Genomic DNA, 19,721 nt, shown 5'->3' with positions numbered 1-19,721 from the left:
ACTATTCTAGTTTTATTTCAATTTATTTATTTTAGGTGGGTTCTTACCCAAGGAAAACATATATTGAATTTACAAAACAATATAGCTCGTGTGAATATTCAGCAGCGCAATCGCGCACTTTGCATTTTGCAGGCTACCTTCCCCACTTGATAAAGCGTCTGATCGTCACGGATGAATGATTTTATCGTTAGCTTGCACATAATGTAGTCAAATGATCACATGTGCAATTTTAAATAAAAATATTTTAAGTATTACTGAGATATGTAAGTTTTAAAAGTGTTGCGTTAGAAAAGTCACAAAGTGTAGTAAAACGCGATATACATGTTATTCAAATTTCATTTCAATTTCATCATTCTATGTGAGTTTTTACACAAGAAAAACATATCACTAATTAAAGAAAAACAATATGGCTCGTATGAATATTCAGGAGCGCAACGGCCCAATCGGCATGTTGCAAGCCGGTCAGTTACGTGTAAGTTTTTGCGTTTTACTTTTCACATTGTTATTTTTCTACGTTGTACGAGTTTGCGAATTTGAATTTTGAAGTGACGTTTTTAATTAGTAAAGTTTTATATTTTGTTGTTTTTCATTTTAAATTAAATTATCAGGAATTATCAGATATGTGTTGAATTATTCTTGGTCCAAATTTCAACACAATTTGTTCAAAAATAAGGGAGCTATATTGATATAATTAAGTGATGCGTTAGAAAAGTCTCCAAGTGTGTATACACAACTGGACATCCAGCTGCATACCAGCAGGAGAGAAATTTTATTACACCACGCGGTCCTTTGTTAACCCATTTATGCCTAGCGCCTAAAAAAAGCCTTGGCAAACAGCGTAGACCCAGATGAGACGCCGCATGATGCGGCGTCTCATCAGGGTCTGCGCTGTTTGCTTAAAGGAATTCCTGTAAGAAAAACAAATTTAGTACACAAAGCACACTTTAAATGCTTTGTTTCAACATTTGATCTTGAAAACAATCTAAACTTTTAAAATAGTTATCTGGTTTTTGTGTGTAACACATAGTCTGAAATAGGATTACATTTGTGATAAGTTATTTTGAAATCTTTTAAATGACAAGGTAAAAATTGCTCCAACAATCCATATTTGAACATGTAATCTTTCGACATTTGACATTGGAGTACGGCATATCGGGTTATTATGTGTTATACACCGTCTGTTTTTAGGTTAGTATTTTTATTAAGGTATTTTGAAATCCTAAAATGCATACAGAAGCTATAGCTCCGGCAGGTCTACAAGTGCCATCTGCTAAACATTAGCCTTCAAATATGACATGGACCGAAGCAAAACTCATGTCAGTGTACAGTCGATTGGCAAACGAATGTTTAGGTCTGTTATTGTAATTTCATCGAAATATTGGGATTTGGTGGTGGGAGGAGGGGGGTGGGCAGCTTATGTTTCAGCTCAAGGTCCATATGCTAGTTAGTCTAGGTTTGTGTTCTGGGAACTATACCAGTCGAGCTGGTTGTGTCAAATCGTATCGCAAGAGAGGCGCAGCCTCGAGCTTTAAGCTACTTGTCAAATATTACCAACCTTTATTCGTCTTGTTCTTTAAAACCAAAACATTCGAGAACTTTAATTAAAAGCAACGAATGCTTTTCGCGGAATGACGATAATGGCTGAAGCCGGCAATGCGTTTGTAAAATAAAAGTCCGGCTACATGAATGTTGAATTCAGTCTTATTTTATGCTTTCCGGTGGTTTATAGAGAAATATCAGTGCATAAAACTGACATTTCACTGTTACAGTGAAATTAATCGATAATTTTCATTGTTTTACCGGAACTAATTTTAGATATCGTTGCTTTCCCCATCGTGACCCCAAAAATGTTACCAAGGGAAACTACTCTGCATTGAATGTTAATGAAAACATACGGATTTTTTATAAGCTTCCCTTGAAAAAACATCTAAAAACATTTCGGGGCGCCTCACGGGAAATTATATCGTCCGGAATGGCAAAAATACAAAAATAATCAGTTGTAAGCATAAAATAAACAGAAATTTGTTGGATTTGATGAAATACCGATTTAATTCACTCGTGATCCAAACAAAAAAATTTCGTTCTTGGAAAATATCATTTTCTGTAATCACTCGTGAATGATATCGATATTCCACCAAATCCAACAAATATCCTCTATGTATTAGTGGCATAAAGTCGGTATGTATATAGATCTAACAGAGTATAGTATTGAAATTGTAATATTATATAAATGCTGCGTGGCTGAGCCCAACTTGCCGATTACAACGAAAACAACACGCAATTATTCCTTTAAACAATTTGTGGGTGAGATAAGCAGCATTTGAATCACATCCATATATGCAAACTCTGAGAAATGTTTTCTTTGGTCTTAGTCATTTGTTTATTCAAAAAGACGTCCACACTAGTATTGACGGAGACTTCATATGCAATCACAGTGCTCGGTGCACCGAGTTACAATAAATTACAAATACTTACAAGAAAACATATAGTTAATCATTAATTTGGTAAAAAACTCATTAAACGTAACAAAGTTTAGTCAATATATGTGTCTTGTTCTGACAAAACTTGGCATAGTGCATGTGCGTAAAGTGCCGTCCCAGATTAACCTGTGCAGTCCGCACAGGCTAATCAGGGACGACACTTTCCTCTTAAACTTGATTTTCGGTAAGAAGGGACTTCCTTCAAACTAAAAATACCATAAAAGCGGAAAGTGTCGTCCCTGATTAGCCTGTGCGGACTGCACAGGTTAATCTGGGACGACACTTTACGCACAAGCATTAAGCCCAGTTTTCTCAGAAAAAGACACATATGCCTGCTTGTTGATGTTTTCAACTTTCCTGAACGTCGAAATTTACTGTTATTTCATGTAAATGACGAGACTTTGTTAAATTGTTGTATTATGATATCCAAGCTAGCATTTGCTTATTTTATTCACATGTTGTGAGAATTTACATATTGTAGAAATAAACCAATCGAAACGAAGATTCACACTTGTTCATGTACGCCGGCTACAAGCGAAACGGGTTCCGCCGAAAGCGCAGGCGGGATGTCAGACTCTCCGATCTTAGATCTAGATTTTGTTCGTCGGTGTCGGGGAAGCCGGTACTTCTTGTTCCACATAAACGTCTTTCGACAATTTGGACAGAATATAAAGTCGCAACCACCTGCAGTACAAGGGGAATCATTTAGAATCAATATGAGTCGCGCACTGAAAAAACGGGGTTAAATACGTGTGCGAAAAGTGTCGTCCCAGATTAGCCTTTTCAGTCCGCACATTTAACCTAAACATGAAGAGTCTTCCTTTATACGAAAAATACCATAAAAGCGGTAAGTTACGTCCCTGTTAGCCTGTGCGGACTGCGGAGGCCAAAATGGTACGACACTTAACGCACGTGCATTTACTCCCCTTTTCAAAGTGCAAGGCTCATATAAAGAACGGTATGTGTTCATAAAGCATAATTAAAAATGGTTTCCCTTGTCAGTATTTTTAAACTTAAGTTTATTCTAAACTTGCAAAGTTCGTCGTTGAAGCATTATATGTATTGAAACGACGGAAGTAATGTAATTAAGACATTTTTGTACACATATTTCTTTCTGAATCACTATAGAACTACATTTTTTTTTGGGGGGGGGGGGATTTGTGAGTATGTCTATGATCTATGTAACAACCCATAGGGTACAATAAATGTAGCAAAACAATTGATAACGGAAAATACCAGGTTAAAATTAACTAATTATATTTTACATAGGGTCCCATTAAAAAAACCACCAATTTTAAAAGCATATATATCAAATTTTGCAAGACCGGTATCACTTTAAAGATAAATCTGTCCTCTTTCAATAAATGCAGTCAAAAATAAATGGTTTCACAACTTCTTAGAAAGTTAAATTCGCCCAAAGGCAAGCACCCTCGGAAAATAATGTTTCGGAAGTGAAATTTTGACAAAAGCCCCGTACTTCAATAAACTCACCCAAAACGTTCATCTTTCAGCGTATTCCCCAAATTAAATGCACGAAAATGTTGCAGACACACATAAAATGCATGAAATAATCACAAATAGCATGTGTGCGATCGACTAATTGCTTTTAAACACGAAGAGAAAATGAACTCTTTAGAAATAGGAATACAAAATGATTAAGTGTAATGTAACCTACCACTGGGAAAACCTAGAAAATGTTTCTCTTATACTAATTTAATACAATATATAAGCCTCGGTCTGGGAAAACAGAGCTTAATGCAAGCGCGATAAATGTCGTTCCATATTAGCATGTGCAGTCAGAACAGGCCAATACGTGAAGACACTTTCCGCCTCAACTGGATTTACTTAAAGAAGAGACTTCCTTTAATTAAGCTCCGTTTTCCCAGAACGAGGGACACATGAATACCTTCTTTTTCAATCCGGACCTGACACTGCGGACACTTTTTGGTAATTCTTCGAATGGTGTCTTTTGATGCTTTCATCTCTGATTTCGCCCTCTGGATGAAATTCGAATTTAAAATAAATCCACTTAAACAAGCTTCAAAACATAAGAATAAGTTAGAGTTCAGTTCCAAAAACACCAAATGTCTATTGGTAGACCCGTTTTCGATTTTAGTCTTGATTTTCAAACGAAAAGTATGGCATGAAATGCTATATACATTCATATTTGTTTCGGTAAATCATAATAAATTTGTACATACCCTGTGTATAGGTGAAGCATTTTTTATAGAAATCATTATGTTTGTGTTTGTCCAGTTCTTTAAATGCATGAATGAGTTGTGTGACTAGGTCAGTAGATAGGAGTATATGCGATACTCTTGTGACATTTCTAGCTTTTTTATGTGCTGTTGTAATTTTAAAGTACTCATTCATGTTTATTTTGCAATTAACAATATACGGAATGATTTGAAAAAAACAACAACAACATGTTTTTAATAGATGATATAAAATAAACTTTTACTGTTCATCGTATGAAGGACAAGTTTTATTTGTCCCCACTCAGGAACCCTCTTCAATCAAAAATTGAGCCTCGCTCTGGAAAAACGGGGGCCCAATACATGTGCGTCGTGCCCAATTAACCTGAACATGCTAATCTGGACTAATACTTTACGCACATGCATTATTCCCGTTTTGCCAGGGCGAGGCTAAATACGATGAAAGAAGAGGAGTCGAATTGATATATGTCCTGCGTGAAACGGTTATGAAATATGTTACAAGCTACTAAAAATTCTTTATTTTAAATGCGCCAAGGTATCACCTCTTCAGACGCAGAGATACATTTTTGGCACTTCACAGTTCCGGGATCGGTGTTCGTCTCCTCGCATTCGGTTGACGCAGTGCCGACGTAAAATGGCTGGAACGTCAGACACAACACATAAATGAGTCCCGCTCTGGGAAAACGGGACCTTATATATATATATGTATATATATGTGTGTGTGTAAAGTGTAGTCCCAGATTAACTTGTGTAGTTCGCACAGGCTTATCAGCTAAGACACTTTCCGCTTTTATGGAATTGTTCGTTTCACGAAAGTCTTTCTTTAGCAAAAACCTAGTTAAGGCGGGAAGTGTCGTCCCTGATTAGCTTGTGCGAACCACAGAGGCTTATATGTAACGGCACTTTACGCAGACGCTTTAACCCCGCTTTCCCAGAGCGTTACACCTATCTATTTGTTATCACTGATTGTGGACACAACCCTAGAAGGACTCACTTGCAAGTCAGTGATATGGACTTAATATAACTATTGTTTTACCCATAACGTTACAATTCGATGAATCGACTTACACACTATAAAAATCAACACGCTGAACTGTTGACGAAGACTAGAAAGAAACAACATATAAGGAGAACGGGAAACGAAGGACACGAACGGACGCCTCAAATAATTTATATATATACTTTGATGGAAAGAGTTAAATGTATATGCAAACTACTCAATGAAAAATCATTAATATGCATAATTTGTAAGTCTCAATGTGGACATATCCTTAACGGACGTTTAATTATTATGGTTTTGTAGCGTGCAGTAAACAGATGTGCATGCGATTAGAAATTGTATTTCTGAATACCGTCTGGCGTCCGCCTTTGCTTTCTATGATTGTCAAATTCGGAAGACTTGTACTATAGCAAATAAGTCGCAAGAAAAATTTGTGTTAGTCTTCCTCGCATTTTAAACTGCTAATTAAGATAACTATCAAGCAAACATACTCAGAATGACAAACTTAAATACAAAGGTATTACGTAGCTTTGAGCCACCCTTTGGGTAACTACATGTAGACTTAAATTATAATTTTATTTTCGCCCCATATTAGCCTGTGCAGTTGGCACAGGCTAATCAGGGACGACACTTTCCGCCTGTATGGTATTTTTCGTTTAAAGCAAGTATGTTCTTGGCAAAAAGTCGTTAAGGCGGAAAGTGCCATTTGATTAGCCTTTGCGGAGTGCACAGGCTAATTTGGCACGACACGTTACGCACATACATTACGCCCCGTTTCCCGAGAGCGAGGCTCATATACGGTGTACCTTCTTGCATTCGCAGCACATGTCGAACTCGTAGCGGTCCATGGCAAAGCGCGGCCTGTCATTGAAGTACGGACTTCCCCGGTCCATGATTTCCTCTGCGAACAGGAGCCCGTCTCGCTTCAGCTTGAGCATCGCCTTCGCCCTGATCTCGACCTCGAGTTGACTGATAGGCCTCATGAGCGGGGCGAGCGCATGGTGTTCTAGAGCCGCCTGTCAAAACATGAAAATAACTTTTGAAAATTATAATAAGAGGTACCTGGTTAAGTTAAAAGTAAATACGGTAACTGATGATGTTATGGTAATTACGTCTCATCAGTGGTCGAGCACGTGGTGTTCCCGCTTGTCAAAACATGAACATAACTATTTGAAGTTATGGTATAAACGGTAATCGCCTGTCAAAACATGAACATAGCGATTGGAAGTTATTGTATGTATGGTAATCGCCTGTCAAAACATGAAAATAACTATTGGAAGTTATTGTATATACGGTAATCGCCTTTCTAAACATGAACATAACGATTGGAAGTTATTGTATGTATGGTAATCGCCTGTCAAAACATGAAAATAACTATTGGAAGTTATTGTAAATGCGGTAATCGCATGTTAAAACATGAAAATAGCGAGTGGAAATTATTGTATACTAGTATACGGTAATCGCCTGTCAAAACATGAAACTAACTATTGGAAGTTATTGTATATACAGTAACTGAAAGGCCCCATGAGCGGGGCGAGCTCGTTGTGTTCCACCATCGCCTGTTGAAACACGAATATAACTATTGGACTTTATAGTTTATATGTTTACGGATAGGCCTCGCGAGTAAGCGCGTGTTTTCTCAGGTTCGTTAGATCTTCTTCATCTCGGCCTTTTTTTACCCGATCGTCAAATCTAAACGTTGAACGTTATGGCTTATGCTCTAACTGTACGGTTGCTTACATGCATGCGTAAAACGTGGTAACGTGAAGTGTAATATACTACAGTATCTTTGGTAAGTGCTCATCGAGCGCCTGTTTTTCAAATTTGGCTTCAGTATTAATGTCATCAGACTGCGCTTCCATAAAGAAATGAACTAAATACTCATGTTTGGGGTCACTTGTCTTGGAGAATTGTATTGACATTGTTTTTATAGTTAAATCTGATATGAGACTATGGAAGGGGATTGCTTGAAACAAGGGAAACTATTCGTCTAACAATCATTCTCCTCGCAGCGGTTACTTCTCTTTGTCACAAACCATAAAACGACATATAAAATCCATGAATTCAGCTTTCCTTGCATTTGACATAACGTTTATAAATTGAAGACAACATACAGCAAATTGATAACTCTTCGCTACGGAATCGCGATTCTCGTAAATATATATTGCTATTTCAATGGTCACGTCTGAGAGGAAACAAACGATAAAACCATCTTAGTTATATTAAATTGTCATTGGAATCTGAATACATTGTTAAGGCTTAGGCTAATATTTCCCCTTGAATACATTATCAAACTTAAAATAAATTGAAAAAAATACCAAAGTCAGTCCAGTACTCTGCATCTTTAAAACGTTTAGATATTTAGAGGATATTTGTTGGATTCGATTGAATATCGATTTTATTTCACGAGTGTTCATAGAAAATAATATCCGCCACGAGTGAAAATATATATATTTGTATGATCACGAGTAAAATAGATCTAAATCTATATTCCATAGAATCCAACAAATTTTCTTTTTATTTATGCTTTTTTTCACCGTTTATTTACATTGTAAAAGAGTTAGACTGTATAATTTCGCGGGATTTTTGACGTCATTTCGTCGAAAATATGACGTCATTTCACGGTAAAACTGTCAAAAATATCGATATTTTTCACTGTTATTTTCACTGTTTAAAACAGTGAAATATCAGTTTTAATTCACTGATATTTCTCTATAAACCACCGGAAAGCATAAAATAAATAAATATATATATTGTTAAATGACGGCAATAAATTTTGATGTTTAAAAGTTTAAAGATTTCTCTGACGCAGACAAAGCATTAGGTCATAAATATTTGGGTTAGGGTATATATTTCACAATATGCTAGCATTTAACACTTGACTCAGACAGGACAAGGTTGAAGCAGGAGGACAATTATATGGACAAAACATAGGGGTTACTCCGGTTATTCTGAAAAAATATATCTGAGTCGTGTTCTGAGAAAACTGGGCATTATGCATATGCGTAAAGTGTCGTCCCAGATTAGCCTGTGCATTCCGCACATGCTTATCAGGGACGACACTTTCCGCTGTTATGGTATTTTTAGATTCAAGTATGTCCCTCATTACCGAAAATCAAATTAGGCGGAAAGTGTCGTCCCTGATTAGCCTGTGAGGACTGCACAGGCTAATCTGAGACGACACTTTACGCACATGCATTATGCCCATTTTTCTCAGAACACGACACATATAAACATGTGTGTCTGTCGGACAGTACCGTTCAAACAGATTAGATTCAAGTAAACGATACATAAAATACAGTTTATTATCTTTAAGAATGCGTTCGTATTCAGTTGGATTTAGCACTAAGAAAAACAATTTAAGTCGGTTAAATTGGTTTATTGAGTAAAAATGCTAGCTTCAAAGTGTCAATACATTGAATTCAGAACAGCAAAAAAGGTTAGCAAACACATCTGTATGTAAAAGACATGCATGCATTCGTAAACAGGAAGCTGTAAAGCAACAAGACTAGAAAAAACGTAACAAGCACCAATGTCGAACAACAACAGCAAAGGATACCGTTTTAAGTCAACACAATATACAAGTTAAAGTATGTTGTAGATGTAACAACAAATGTTGACATGAAATGCAATTCAGAAGAGGTCTAGTCTACTTCGTGCGAAAATGGGTATTATGCCACATGCAGCAAGCGGAGCTCCAGACTAGCCTGCGCAACCGCCCAGTCTGGTCTAGAGCCATTATTGGGACCAATAAACCTTTTGTGTCAGTATAGCAAATATTTTAGCCCCTGGCCAAACTGCGCTTGTGCGCAGGCTGGTCTGATGCAGCGCTGTTTGCATATGGCATAAGACCAGTTTTCGCATGACGAGGCTCATATACAAGCAAATTTCTGAAGAAAAAACTATAGTTACGTAAAATAAATATACCTAAAATCATATTCAAACTGAAAACAACTCAATACTATTAAATTAAAACAAATATGCAATACATAATATACAAAAAGATCTTCTTGTTAATGATGTAATCCATCTCATATTCATTTCCTCCTAATTGCAACATCCACAACATTCATATAGTTTGTACCTCAACGAAACTGCATGATTTATGCGAGATTCGTTTCTATCCAATGCCAATATAAAGGATAAATCTGGAACAAATCCGTTGAGAGAGCGAGCATATCTCCACCAAGCAGAAAATAATGAAGAAAAATTAAAGATCCAAATATTTTATCCGGATTAAACCAATATTATACATATGAGCAACCCATGCGAAGACGTCGGACATTTGGACACCATGTTACCAGACCACATTTAGCGTTGAAATTGTGACCATTGCTTTAAAGAAAACACTTATTTTGTATGGGTTAACTTTTTATATATATTTTTTTATCGAATATTTGTTGAGATTGAGTATTTGTGTGGCTTTTAAGAAGAACGAGGTCCGGTAAAATCTTGTGAGGTCCGGTAAAATTTAAAAAGTATCGGACCTCATGGCCGGTTAGATTTTTGATTTTTCGAATTCTAAGAGTAATTATGAATGATATGCATATCTTTTTAGCTTCTTGATTAATAACTAAATCGCGTTCGCAATGGATCAAGTTACCTTTTTGCACTTGAAGCACTCAGAAAACGCGAATCTTGTCATCGCAAATCCTTTCTTGTCTTTCACATGGGTTGTATATGAGTGGCGCTTTGGGAAAACCGGGCTTATTCATAAAGATCAGGGACGACAATTTCCACATTTATGGAATTTTTCGTTCGAAGAAAGTCTATTTTTAGTCTGTTCTAAACAAAAATCCAATCTAGGCTGAAAGTGCCGTCCCACATTAACCTTTAAGAACTTCACTGGCTAATCTAGGACGATACTTTGTGAACAGGCATTAGTCCCGGTTTCCCAGCGCGCGGCCCATATTCAATTTGCTTTTCAACAAGTGTCAAACTATATTTTTAAGCATCATTCATACCTTGCTAAAGCCAATATTTGCTAGCAGACAAACATTAATGAAAAGCTCGCAAAAACACGAAGGAGGTTCTATGCATTAAACATATTGTCCAAAAAGGCGTCTACAAGTTCGTGAAGGACTTCGCGAGGCCATGGGGCCGGTTTGGTTTCTGGTGGCCAAGCAGTGTGTGCTGACGATGCACGCGAAGATCCATCTCGCGGCTGGTGGTGGACAGGAAGGACAGCTGGCGGGGCCCGGGCGTCAGCTCCAGTGGGCGCCGGTCATGTGCAATGCCGTCGCTCCAGTGGAAGCTCCGCTTGCAGCGCGTGCAGTACATATGCATGCATACGCCTGCAGACGGCACATTTTTCATTTAATAATCATTTTTTTAAATTATGTTACGAGAATAAATATTGATAATAATTATGTTATCATTTTATCGTATTTCAACTACTAAACTACTAGTATGTGTAAGAATTACTTTAATAAAATGAATATCATTTAAAAGATTTGAGTTATAAAACTATCATTTGAGATTTACATTTTGTATTTAAGAGAAGATCTAAATATCAGAAGTAGAGAGCTATAAAACAAAGATTATAATTTAGAAACAATTCTTTTATCCCTGACGGGGCTCGAATCATTGACCGTTTTAATTTGGCCAACAGGACTGTTATATTCCATCGCTAATTTTAAACTTGAAATGAGCGATCCACGTGTTTTCAATACTTTACGAGACGACAAAAGAACATGCTAATCAGGGTCAATACTTTAAGCACATGCACAAAGCATTGATTTCCCATATCGCGACTCAACTCTTACCGCTTCGCTCGATGCTGACTTGACAATGTGGACACTTCCGTGTAGTGCGCTTGATTGTGTCCTCCGACCTACAGAGCTGCCGTTCCCTCTATAAGTGCAAGGAAAACAGGGCTTAATGCATGTGCGTAAAGTGTCGAGTCCAAGTTAGCATGTGCCGTCTGCACAAGCAAGTATGGAACGACACTTTCCGTTTATTTTATTTTCATATAAAGAAAGTCTCTTCTCAGCGAAAATCCAATTAAGGCCGAAAGTGCCGCCTCTGATTAGCCTTTATGGACTTCAAAGACTAATCAGGGTTGACACTTTACGCACATGCATTGAACCCCGATTTCACAGATCGATGCTTATTATATGTCTCCCTTACACAGAAGTTCTTTTATTCATAATTATTTTATCTTTGAACATATGCAGGTGTTCTAAAGTATTTCAAATTCACATGTATGCAGGATACAGTTATCGATCGGACACGAACTATGGACGGACCAACTAACTAACCAACCAGCTGACATACAGCGGCTTTGCAAAATGTCTCCCCACCACTATATTGAAGAGAAAAAATAATCTGTTAAAGTGAATACATATGAAGTGTGTTTAAGAACTCCTTAACATAACGTGTTCAGAATTGAGTTAAGACCAAGTCATTCTAGAAACATGATTGTATACATAAGGTTTCAGAGATTTGCAAATGGCGATTGGTACATTATAAAAATGAGCCTCGTCTGGAAAACCTGCCTAAAATTGGTCCCATTGGTTTTATAAAAACATGCAAGTGTCGTCTGAGATTAGCATTTGCAGACAGCACAGGCTAATAAGGGACGACACTAACCGCCTACGCTGTATTTTCCTTAAGAAGAGACTTTCTTTAAACGAAATTTACAGTAAAAGCGGATAGTGGCTAAGCTGGGACGACACTTAACGCGCTTGCATTAATCCCAGTTAATGAAGAACGAGGCTCAAATAACACCCTTTTATTGTAGGGTTGGTTTCGGACAGTTTTGCGGCGTATACCTGGTACTTGTCCAGGGTGCAGTGCGGACACAGCAGCTCCTCTGGGGATGGGTTGTTCACGGGGTCGAAAGTGCAAGCCTCCCCCTCGGCCCCCAGGAAATACGGCTGAATGCCGAGAAGAAAAGAACACGAACATTTCATATCTACAGAAACAAACACACCACATTATAAAGGAATATTTTACGATGTGAGGCGGTTTCTTTGTTCGATGTGAAATTACGTTATATCGTCCCCAGACAGGGAGCTAGTTAATATTTGCATACAAGAGCTTTGAATAATATCAAACCATAATCAACTGTACGTACATGGTAAATTTCGCTATGAATGACTTGCATATCTATTTAGCTTCATGATTAATAAGTTAATTACGTTCACAACGATGAACTTACCTTTTTGCACTTAAAGCACTCAGAAAACGCGTATCTTTTCATCGCAAATCCTATCGGGTTGTGATAAAACGGGCTCTCTGTGCTCAGAACGTGCTTCGACAGGTGGAGGCCCTCCCGTCGTAGTCGCATCATGGCGTGCTTTTGCATGTACTCTTCAATCTTCATAACCGGGGTCAAGAGGTCATCGAGGGCCCGGTGGAGCATGCGCGACTTCCGTGAACAGATACAAGACAGCTGGTAAACCGGAAGTACACAGACGAAGACGGACGCACGAAAAGCTAGCGTTCAAACGGTTCGCGCTATACGGTCGAAAGTAGCGGCAATTAAAATGTATATTTAAAGGGCTATAGAAGTGACAGTAAAGGCAAAAAATGTTAAGTTTACATAACGAGTTGCAATGTTTATGTGCCTGAAGAGGTTATTGTTCGTGCATGAATTTCCAATGGGGAACGTTTTTTTTGTGAACAACTGCGAGGTGTATGTTACATATTATAAAAGTTTAATCTAAAAAAAAGATTGTTCCCACTAGGCAACATTCACAATTATTATGATGCTTCATTATAAAGCACCCATACAATTGAACCGCACTTGGGTTAAAATGGACTTATTGCATGTGCGTAATGTGTCGCCCCCGATTAGCATGTACAGTCAGCAAAGGCTAATCAGGGACAGCACTTTTCGCTTTATGGATTTTTTTGTTTAAATAAAGTCTCTCTAAGCGAAAATCTGTGACGACACTTAACCCACACACATAAAGCGCAGGCAGTCTCTTCTTAGCAAAACTCCAGTTTAGACGCTTAGTTTCATCCCTGATTAGGGGACTGCACAAGCTAGTTTGGGACGACACTTTACGCACATGCATTAAGTCAGGTTTTCTAAGAACGCGGCTCAGAATATAACATGTCAAATACACTCGGGCGCGCCTACCTGGCATAAAGGACATCGTAGGAAGTTGAAGTTGATCTTCGGACCAACCCATTTCTTCTTCAGCAATGTTCTCGTGCATTTCAGGTGAAATATGTGACCGCATTTCATCTGCAAGTGTCATATAGTATGCATTTAGTAACCATAGTGACAGCTACATTTAGTTCTTTCGTAAGAATTTGTTCAACGTAATTGCTAAGGTAGTGTCGTTAATTATATATTTAAAAAGAGAGCACTAAACGTTCTTAGTCACTGTGTGTTTATACTTCGCTAACAAACAGGTATTATTGCGATTGTGTATCGTGAAAATTTCGAAACTTTATATCCATGCATTTTGACAGAGAAAAAGTAAAGCAACTGGACACGTACACATGTTTTATAAAATCTCGTTTTAAGCATTCGAATGATTGTTTTACACCATAGTTAAAATGCCTATATACGCCATAGTTTAAACGCCTATATACGCCATAGTTTAAACGGCTATATACGCCATAATTTAAATGCCTTTATACGCTACAGTGTTGACGCCTATATTCACCATTGTCGATACGCATATATAAGCAATAGTTTATACGCCTATATCACAATAGTTTATACGGATATAGACGCAATATTTTATAATATGCTATGGTTTATACGCATATATACGAAATAGTTTATACGCCTATATACGCTTTAGTTTTTTGACGCCTGTATTCTCCATAGTTAATACACCTTAATACGCAATAGTTTACACGCCGATATACGCTAAGTTTATACGCCTTTATCCGCCATATTTGTTGAAAACATTCGCCGCTTCTACATTAAACAGCTGTTATACCTGTATTACAGGACTGGCGGACAAGGGGTCGCTGAGACAGATTGCGCACGGGTCATCCCGGGTCTGCTGGCCCTCTTCCCGGCATTCCGGGTGCAGGCACGGAGGGCACGAACTCTCGCCCTTGAACCCCGCGCAGGAATGTTCGCAGTCGTACTGGAGACCGCAGAACTTCGAGTGGCCCTTAGGTAGTTTAGTCTTCGAGCCTGCAGTATCGGGCAATAGTTTGTCACGCAATAGATGGGTTCGTAAGATATCTAGTTAATAACGATGTTAGTTGACTGTAGCGTATTTTATATTATAAATCCATGATTTGACCACTTATATTGCAATATTTCAATGGTTCATTATATTAAATGATTGCAGAAGCGTTGTTTTCCTTCAAATCCTTAGCAACCTTTGACAAACAGAAAGGCGGAGCGCTCGCTATATGTTATTTTTTTCTGGTGTATATGCACAATAAATTGATCATATATGTTTTGATTGTTTAATAGCCCGTAACACAAAGCTGGGAACGTTCGATGTTTTTTTTTGTCTTTCTAATAATTTTAGATTTAATATATTGAATTGTGCGTTTGACTTGTATTGATATTGAACTGATTCTCATTCCATAAAGAAGACTTTAATTAAAAAAGGCGTTATCGACATTATTTTTTTGGAGGTTTATCCCATTTATGCCTAGGGGACTCTCCCATGTTTCTAAATTGGATCAATTAATTTCCTTAATTAGGGATGTCTAGTATATTTATTTCTATATTTAGAATATTTCTTACAGAAATTCCTTTAAGCAAACAGCGCAGACCCAGATAAGACGCCGCATCATGTGGTGTCTCATCTGGGTCTACGCTGTTTGCCAAGGCCTTTTTTTCTAGACGCGAGGCATAAATGGGTTAACATCTCTGTTGTTTACGGTTATACGGTTAGTTATAAATAAAAAAGATGTTAAAAAACCTATCCCGTAATACAGCTAGAAACAACTGTTAAATGAAGTTCGTATATTATGACACACGTTTGATATTCTTTAAAACGTTTTGCTTAAATCTATAAAATAGACTTACATGTTAATGTACGCAAATGTGTTATACATCATGCAAGAGTAATAATAGAATGGTAAGCGGAACGTTTTTACTGCTTGGCATTGTGTCATGGGTGTCAATAATTGCTTACGCTGCATTCCAAGTCCGGGCCAAGTAACGACAGTTCCTGATCTGGCCAAGTATTTCTGAAACATTTATATATTTTGTTTTGCAAACAAATTAAACGTGTATGAATGATTTCTTAACGCTATCGTTATCACATCAAAACAGTTCTTAGGTCCCAAATTTAAACTTCTTATTTATACTGACTTTATAATTGAGAAGAATTCTGAGAAAACATTTCTCCAAAAAGGCAACTTACAGACATGGGCCTTGCCTTGTTAAACAAGCCCTTTTAGTCAGCGGCATTTCGGGCCCCATAATGAAGGGCTTATGTTCACGCATTCAACACAAGTACTCCTGGTAATAACATCTCAAAGTTCGATACGTATTCAGCATGGCTTGTAAAGGATATTCTATTATTTTCATGGTTTAGCTCTTCTAGTGCCCCATAATGTTTTTGTTAGCCATTTTGAAATTAAACTTATGACGTCATCTTCTATTGACAGCACAAAGTACGACACGGGCCAAACAAATAAATTATTGCCAAGACTTAAACCCTATTTAACCCACATGGAGTTTCTTGCTAACTGATTACGACACTTTTGCTCTTCAATGCTTCCAGCCTAAAATACAAACAGACGTACTTGAACGCCGCCCCCATCTACGTCATTTCCGGCGACGATGAAGACCTCCTTCAGTGTTGTGCGCGGGCGACGCTCGGCTTTGAAGCACGCGACGCAATTCGAGAACGTGTCCGCAATGACGTCAGGGGGGTAGTTGCGTAGGCCCCGTCCCTGAGACGCGAACGCGATCGACGTCCATTTCCGTCGGTTTGCCACGTTCAGGCACTTTGTAAGCGTTCGAAACACCACCTGGATAAATGAAAGTACACTTGTAAAAACCTTCTTACTTTTTGTTTTGTCATACTTGTTCATTTAATACGAACAGTGGATATGCCGCTATCAATGTATTCAATATACCTTAACAACAGTTCAAGTCATGGTTCCAATATCAAACGTTAAACTCATCATATAATAATATGGTTATGTGTATAGAAGTCGTTGAAGTTTGGGGTCTAGCAGCCTTGAGCTGTGGATCAGTTAATTAAATGATTTGAAGTATGTATTCGCTGTGTAGTAACGAAAATGAAAATGATAAACTCACATTAATCATACTTTTTTGATAGAAAATTTTACGCGAAACTCATTCGACATCTCGAATTTTGACAATCATACCACCATGATTAAAGCTGTATATAATGTATTAAAACCAGGGGCGTAGCTAGCATTTTTTTAGCTGTAGGCCCGGATATGATACATAAAAATGGGGGTCCGGGTGTCCTCCCCCGGAATATTTTTAAATTCTTTAACGCCTGTGGTGAGATTTAAGCATATCTAGACAAATAATAAGATAAGAAAATATATGACTTTGGCCTGTTTTTCTTTGATATCTTACCGTTATATTTCAATGTCAGAGATTTAAATTTTGTTTTTATTCGGCACAAAGGGACCGAACCGACCCGGATTCAGTCAATGGATCGGGACACGGGGCAAGTGCTCCATTTTAAATTTCCGCGGTCATAATCATCGGAATGCTTAAAAATCCAACGATAATCGATTACAACTTACTGTAGTGTCGAAAGGAAGACAAGTAGATCTCCATGTATATCTTTGTAAACGTGTAACAGCAAGTCACGTGAAAACAAGCGAGCTAGAATCTATGCACATAGATAGAAGTAGAGTTGAGAATTGGTAATATGTCCTTTGAACACAACCAGAATCCATTGTCTGAGGATTATGTCAACATGAAATGCAGATTTCTAACACCTCACCCCCTCAGGGTCAACATTTTAATGCGTTTTTCGAAGTTGAAGCGTTTTAATTTTTGTTCATGTTTAAAAAAAGTGTAGGCCCGGGCCAGCTGTGCCTTATAGCAGCTACGCCCCTGAAAACTTTACCTGTAAGGAGTTAAGATGCAGATATGATGGCAGTGCGATGTGGAACACCTCGGCGCACATAAGCCCGTGGCCCCGAGTGATGGCGATTTCGCCGTACCCGATCCCGTTCGGGTATCTCCGTAAACACTCGTCTCTAAGTCCGGGTCCGGCCGCCTCCTGAAGATTTGGCGAGATTTCCAGACCCTGGGTAGTGTTGTTCACGATAACATCGGCCTGCGACACGTAGAGATAAATGAGCCTCGTTCTGGGAAAACTGGGCTAAATGCATGTGCGCAAGGTATCCTTCCGATTTAGCCTGTACAGTCAACGCAGGCTAATCATGGGCGATACTTTTCATCTGGACTGGATTTTCGTTTAGACTTCCTTTAAACGAAAATTTACATAAAAGCCAAAAGGGTCGTCCCTGATTTACCTGTGCGGACTGCACAGGCCAATCTTGGACGACACTTAATGCACATGAATAAAGCCCAGTGTTCCCAGACCGAGGCTCAAGTTGTTAATAGCAGCAGAAGTAGCAAGTGTAGTAGCTATGTTGTTGGTGATGAAAAACTTCACTAGTCTTAGTACATGTAGTAACATATCAATATTTTCAATCAGTGGGGAACGATGAACTGTCTCTGGAACGATATGAACATTTATTGTTTTAGGTGAGAGGCGTCTAATTCTCCACCCGAGAACCATCAATATCTTCCAAATGGTAATCAATTTGCCCGATAAAGTACCGTGCATGTATTACAGAGATTAACATTTCGTCCAATTGCGCACTGGTACACGCGCGTCCCACTTGGTCGATCAGGGTTCAAACCCCGCTCCTAGCGCATTTAAGCTGATAAGTGGTCGCCACACCGGACGGGTAGGGTTTTCCCCGGGTGTTGTCGTTTCCCACAGAGCACAAGATCACACCAAAATTGAGTATCTTTCAGTAAAAATAGCTGAAAAAAATTGCATCTATAATTGAAAAACGTTCGTGAGTCTATTAAAGTTATACACTCCGAAACACACACACTACGTCCAATGGCTTTCAAAACCGGGACACGGGATCATTCGGAAAGTCAAAATTTCAGCCCGGTGGGAAAACATTGACATTGTAATCCGTTGTGACAGACGATTGTAGACGTTTTGTTGTATGTGGTGGTGGTGGTGTGAGAGCAGAACAGTAAGCAATAACAGCAACAGCAGCACAGCATAAGTAGAGGTAATTGTAGAGGTGGCGGTGGTGTAATTGGTGATGATTTAAAAAAAAAATAAACATGAGCATCGCTCTTGGAAAACGGGATTTCGTGCGTCAAGTCTCGTCCCAGATTAGCCTATGTATTCCGCACAGGCTTAACTGGGACGACACTTCTCATGTTTATTATATTTTTGTTTTCAATGAAGTATCTTCTTAACAAAAATCCAAGGCGTAAAGTGTCGCCCCTGATTAGCTTATGCATAATACACAGGGAAATCTGGAACGACACTTTATGCACATGCATTTAACCATGTTTTCCGAAAGCGAGGATAAATTGTGTTTTGTTGTCGTAGTAATGCAGTAGCTGTAGAAACGGTACAAGTAACAAATAATAATACCGTACCTCAACTGCCGCGAGTTTTTTCTCAAGTAACGTAACCTTCATAGCGCCTGTATTCCATTCACTTTAAAGTTATATCACTATTCACTGATTACTTCTCTATCTCTTATCAATACACTAGTATTTAGCTAACAAATTGTTTTAAGCGACATATTATCTTCTGATTTCTAAACACACCCGTCGACGGGTAATGAGTCTGGCGCACGGCCCATTTCAATTGTTTAAAGCTCGTTAGTGTTGATGTGTAAAAATGGGTATTTGTTATATTAGTTCAATCTTTTGGCAACAGTCTTGGAAGTTGTGCCCTTAAACGCGCTTCGTTTATAGGTGTGCGTATCCGACACACGACTTGTAAGTAACTGTATGCTAGAAGTTATACGATTATATCTGAATTAAGTACAAAAAGGTTATATTAATTACGAGTCTCATTATAAGGACCTGTATCCATGTTTGTG

The 19,721-nt window shown here is 38.2% G+C and overlaps 1 protein-coding gene across 1 annotated transcript; it reads right to left on the bottom strand.

Moving 5' to 3' along the window:
* Positions 1-2,763: 2,763 nt before the first annotated feature.
* Positions 2,764-19,368, bottom strand: LOC127874006 (uncharacterized). Its single transcript, XM_052418114.1, has 10 exons — positions 19,270-19,368; positions 17,696-17,908; positions 16,383-16,610; positions 15,767-15,821; positions 14,603-14,805; positions 13,786-13,893; positions 6,503-6,712; positions 5,239-5,334; positions 4,387-4,477; positions 2,764-3,164 (listed from the first exon to the last, which is right to left on the bottom strand). The coding sequence occupies exons 1-10, from the start codon at positions 19,309-19,311 to the stop codon at positions 2,986-2,988; spliced, it is 1,425 nt and encodes a 474-aa protein (XP_052274074.1). The 5' UTR covers positions 19,312-19,368; the 3' UTR covers positions 2,764-2,985.
* Between the last annotated feature and the right edge of the window lie 353 nt (positions 19,369-19,721).

The sequence above is a fragment of the Dreissena polymorpha genome, chromosome 3, assembly GCF_020536995.1.
Source record: "Dreissena polymorpha isolate Duluth1 chromosome 3, UMN_Dpol_1.0, whole genome shotgun sequence".
NCBI classification, from domain to species: Eukaryota; Metazoa; Mollusca; class Bivalvia; order Myida; family Dreissenidae; genus Dreissena; species Dreissena polymorpha.
Note: the sequence above shows the minus strand (reverse complement) of the source record. Positions and strands in the feature narration are given on the sequence as shown.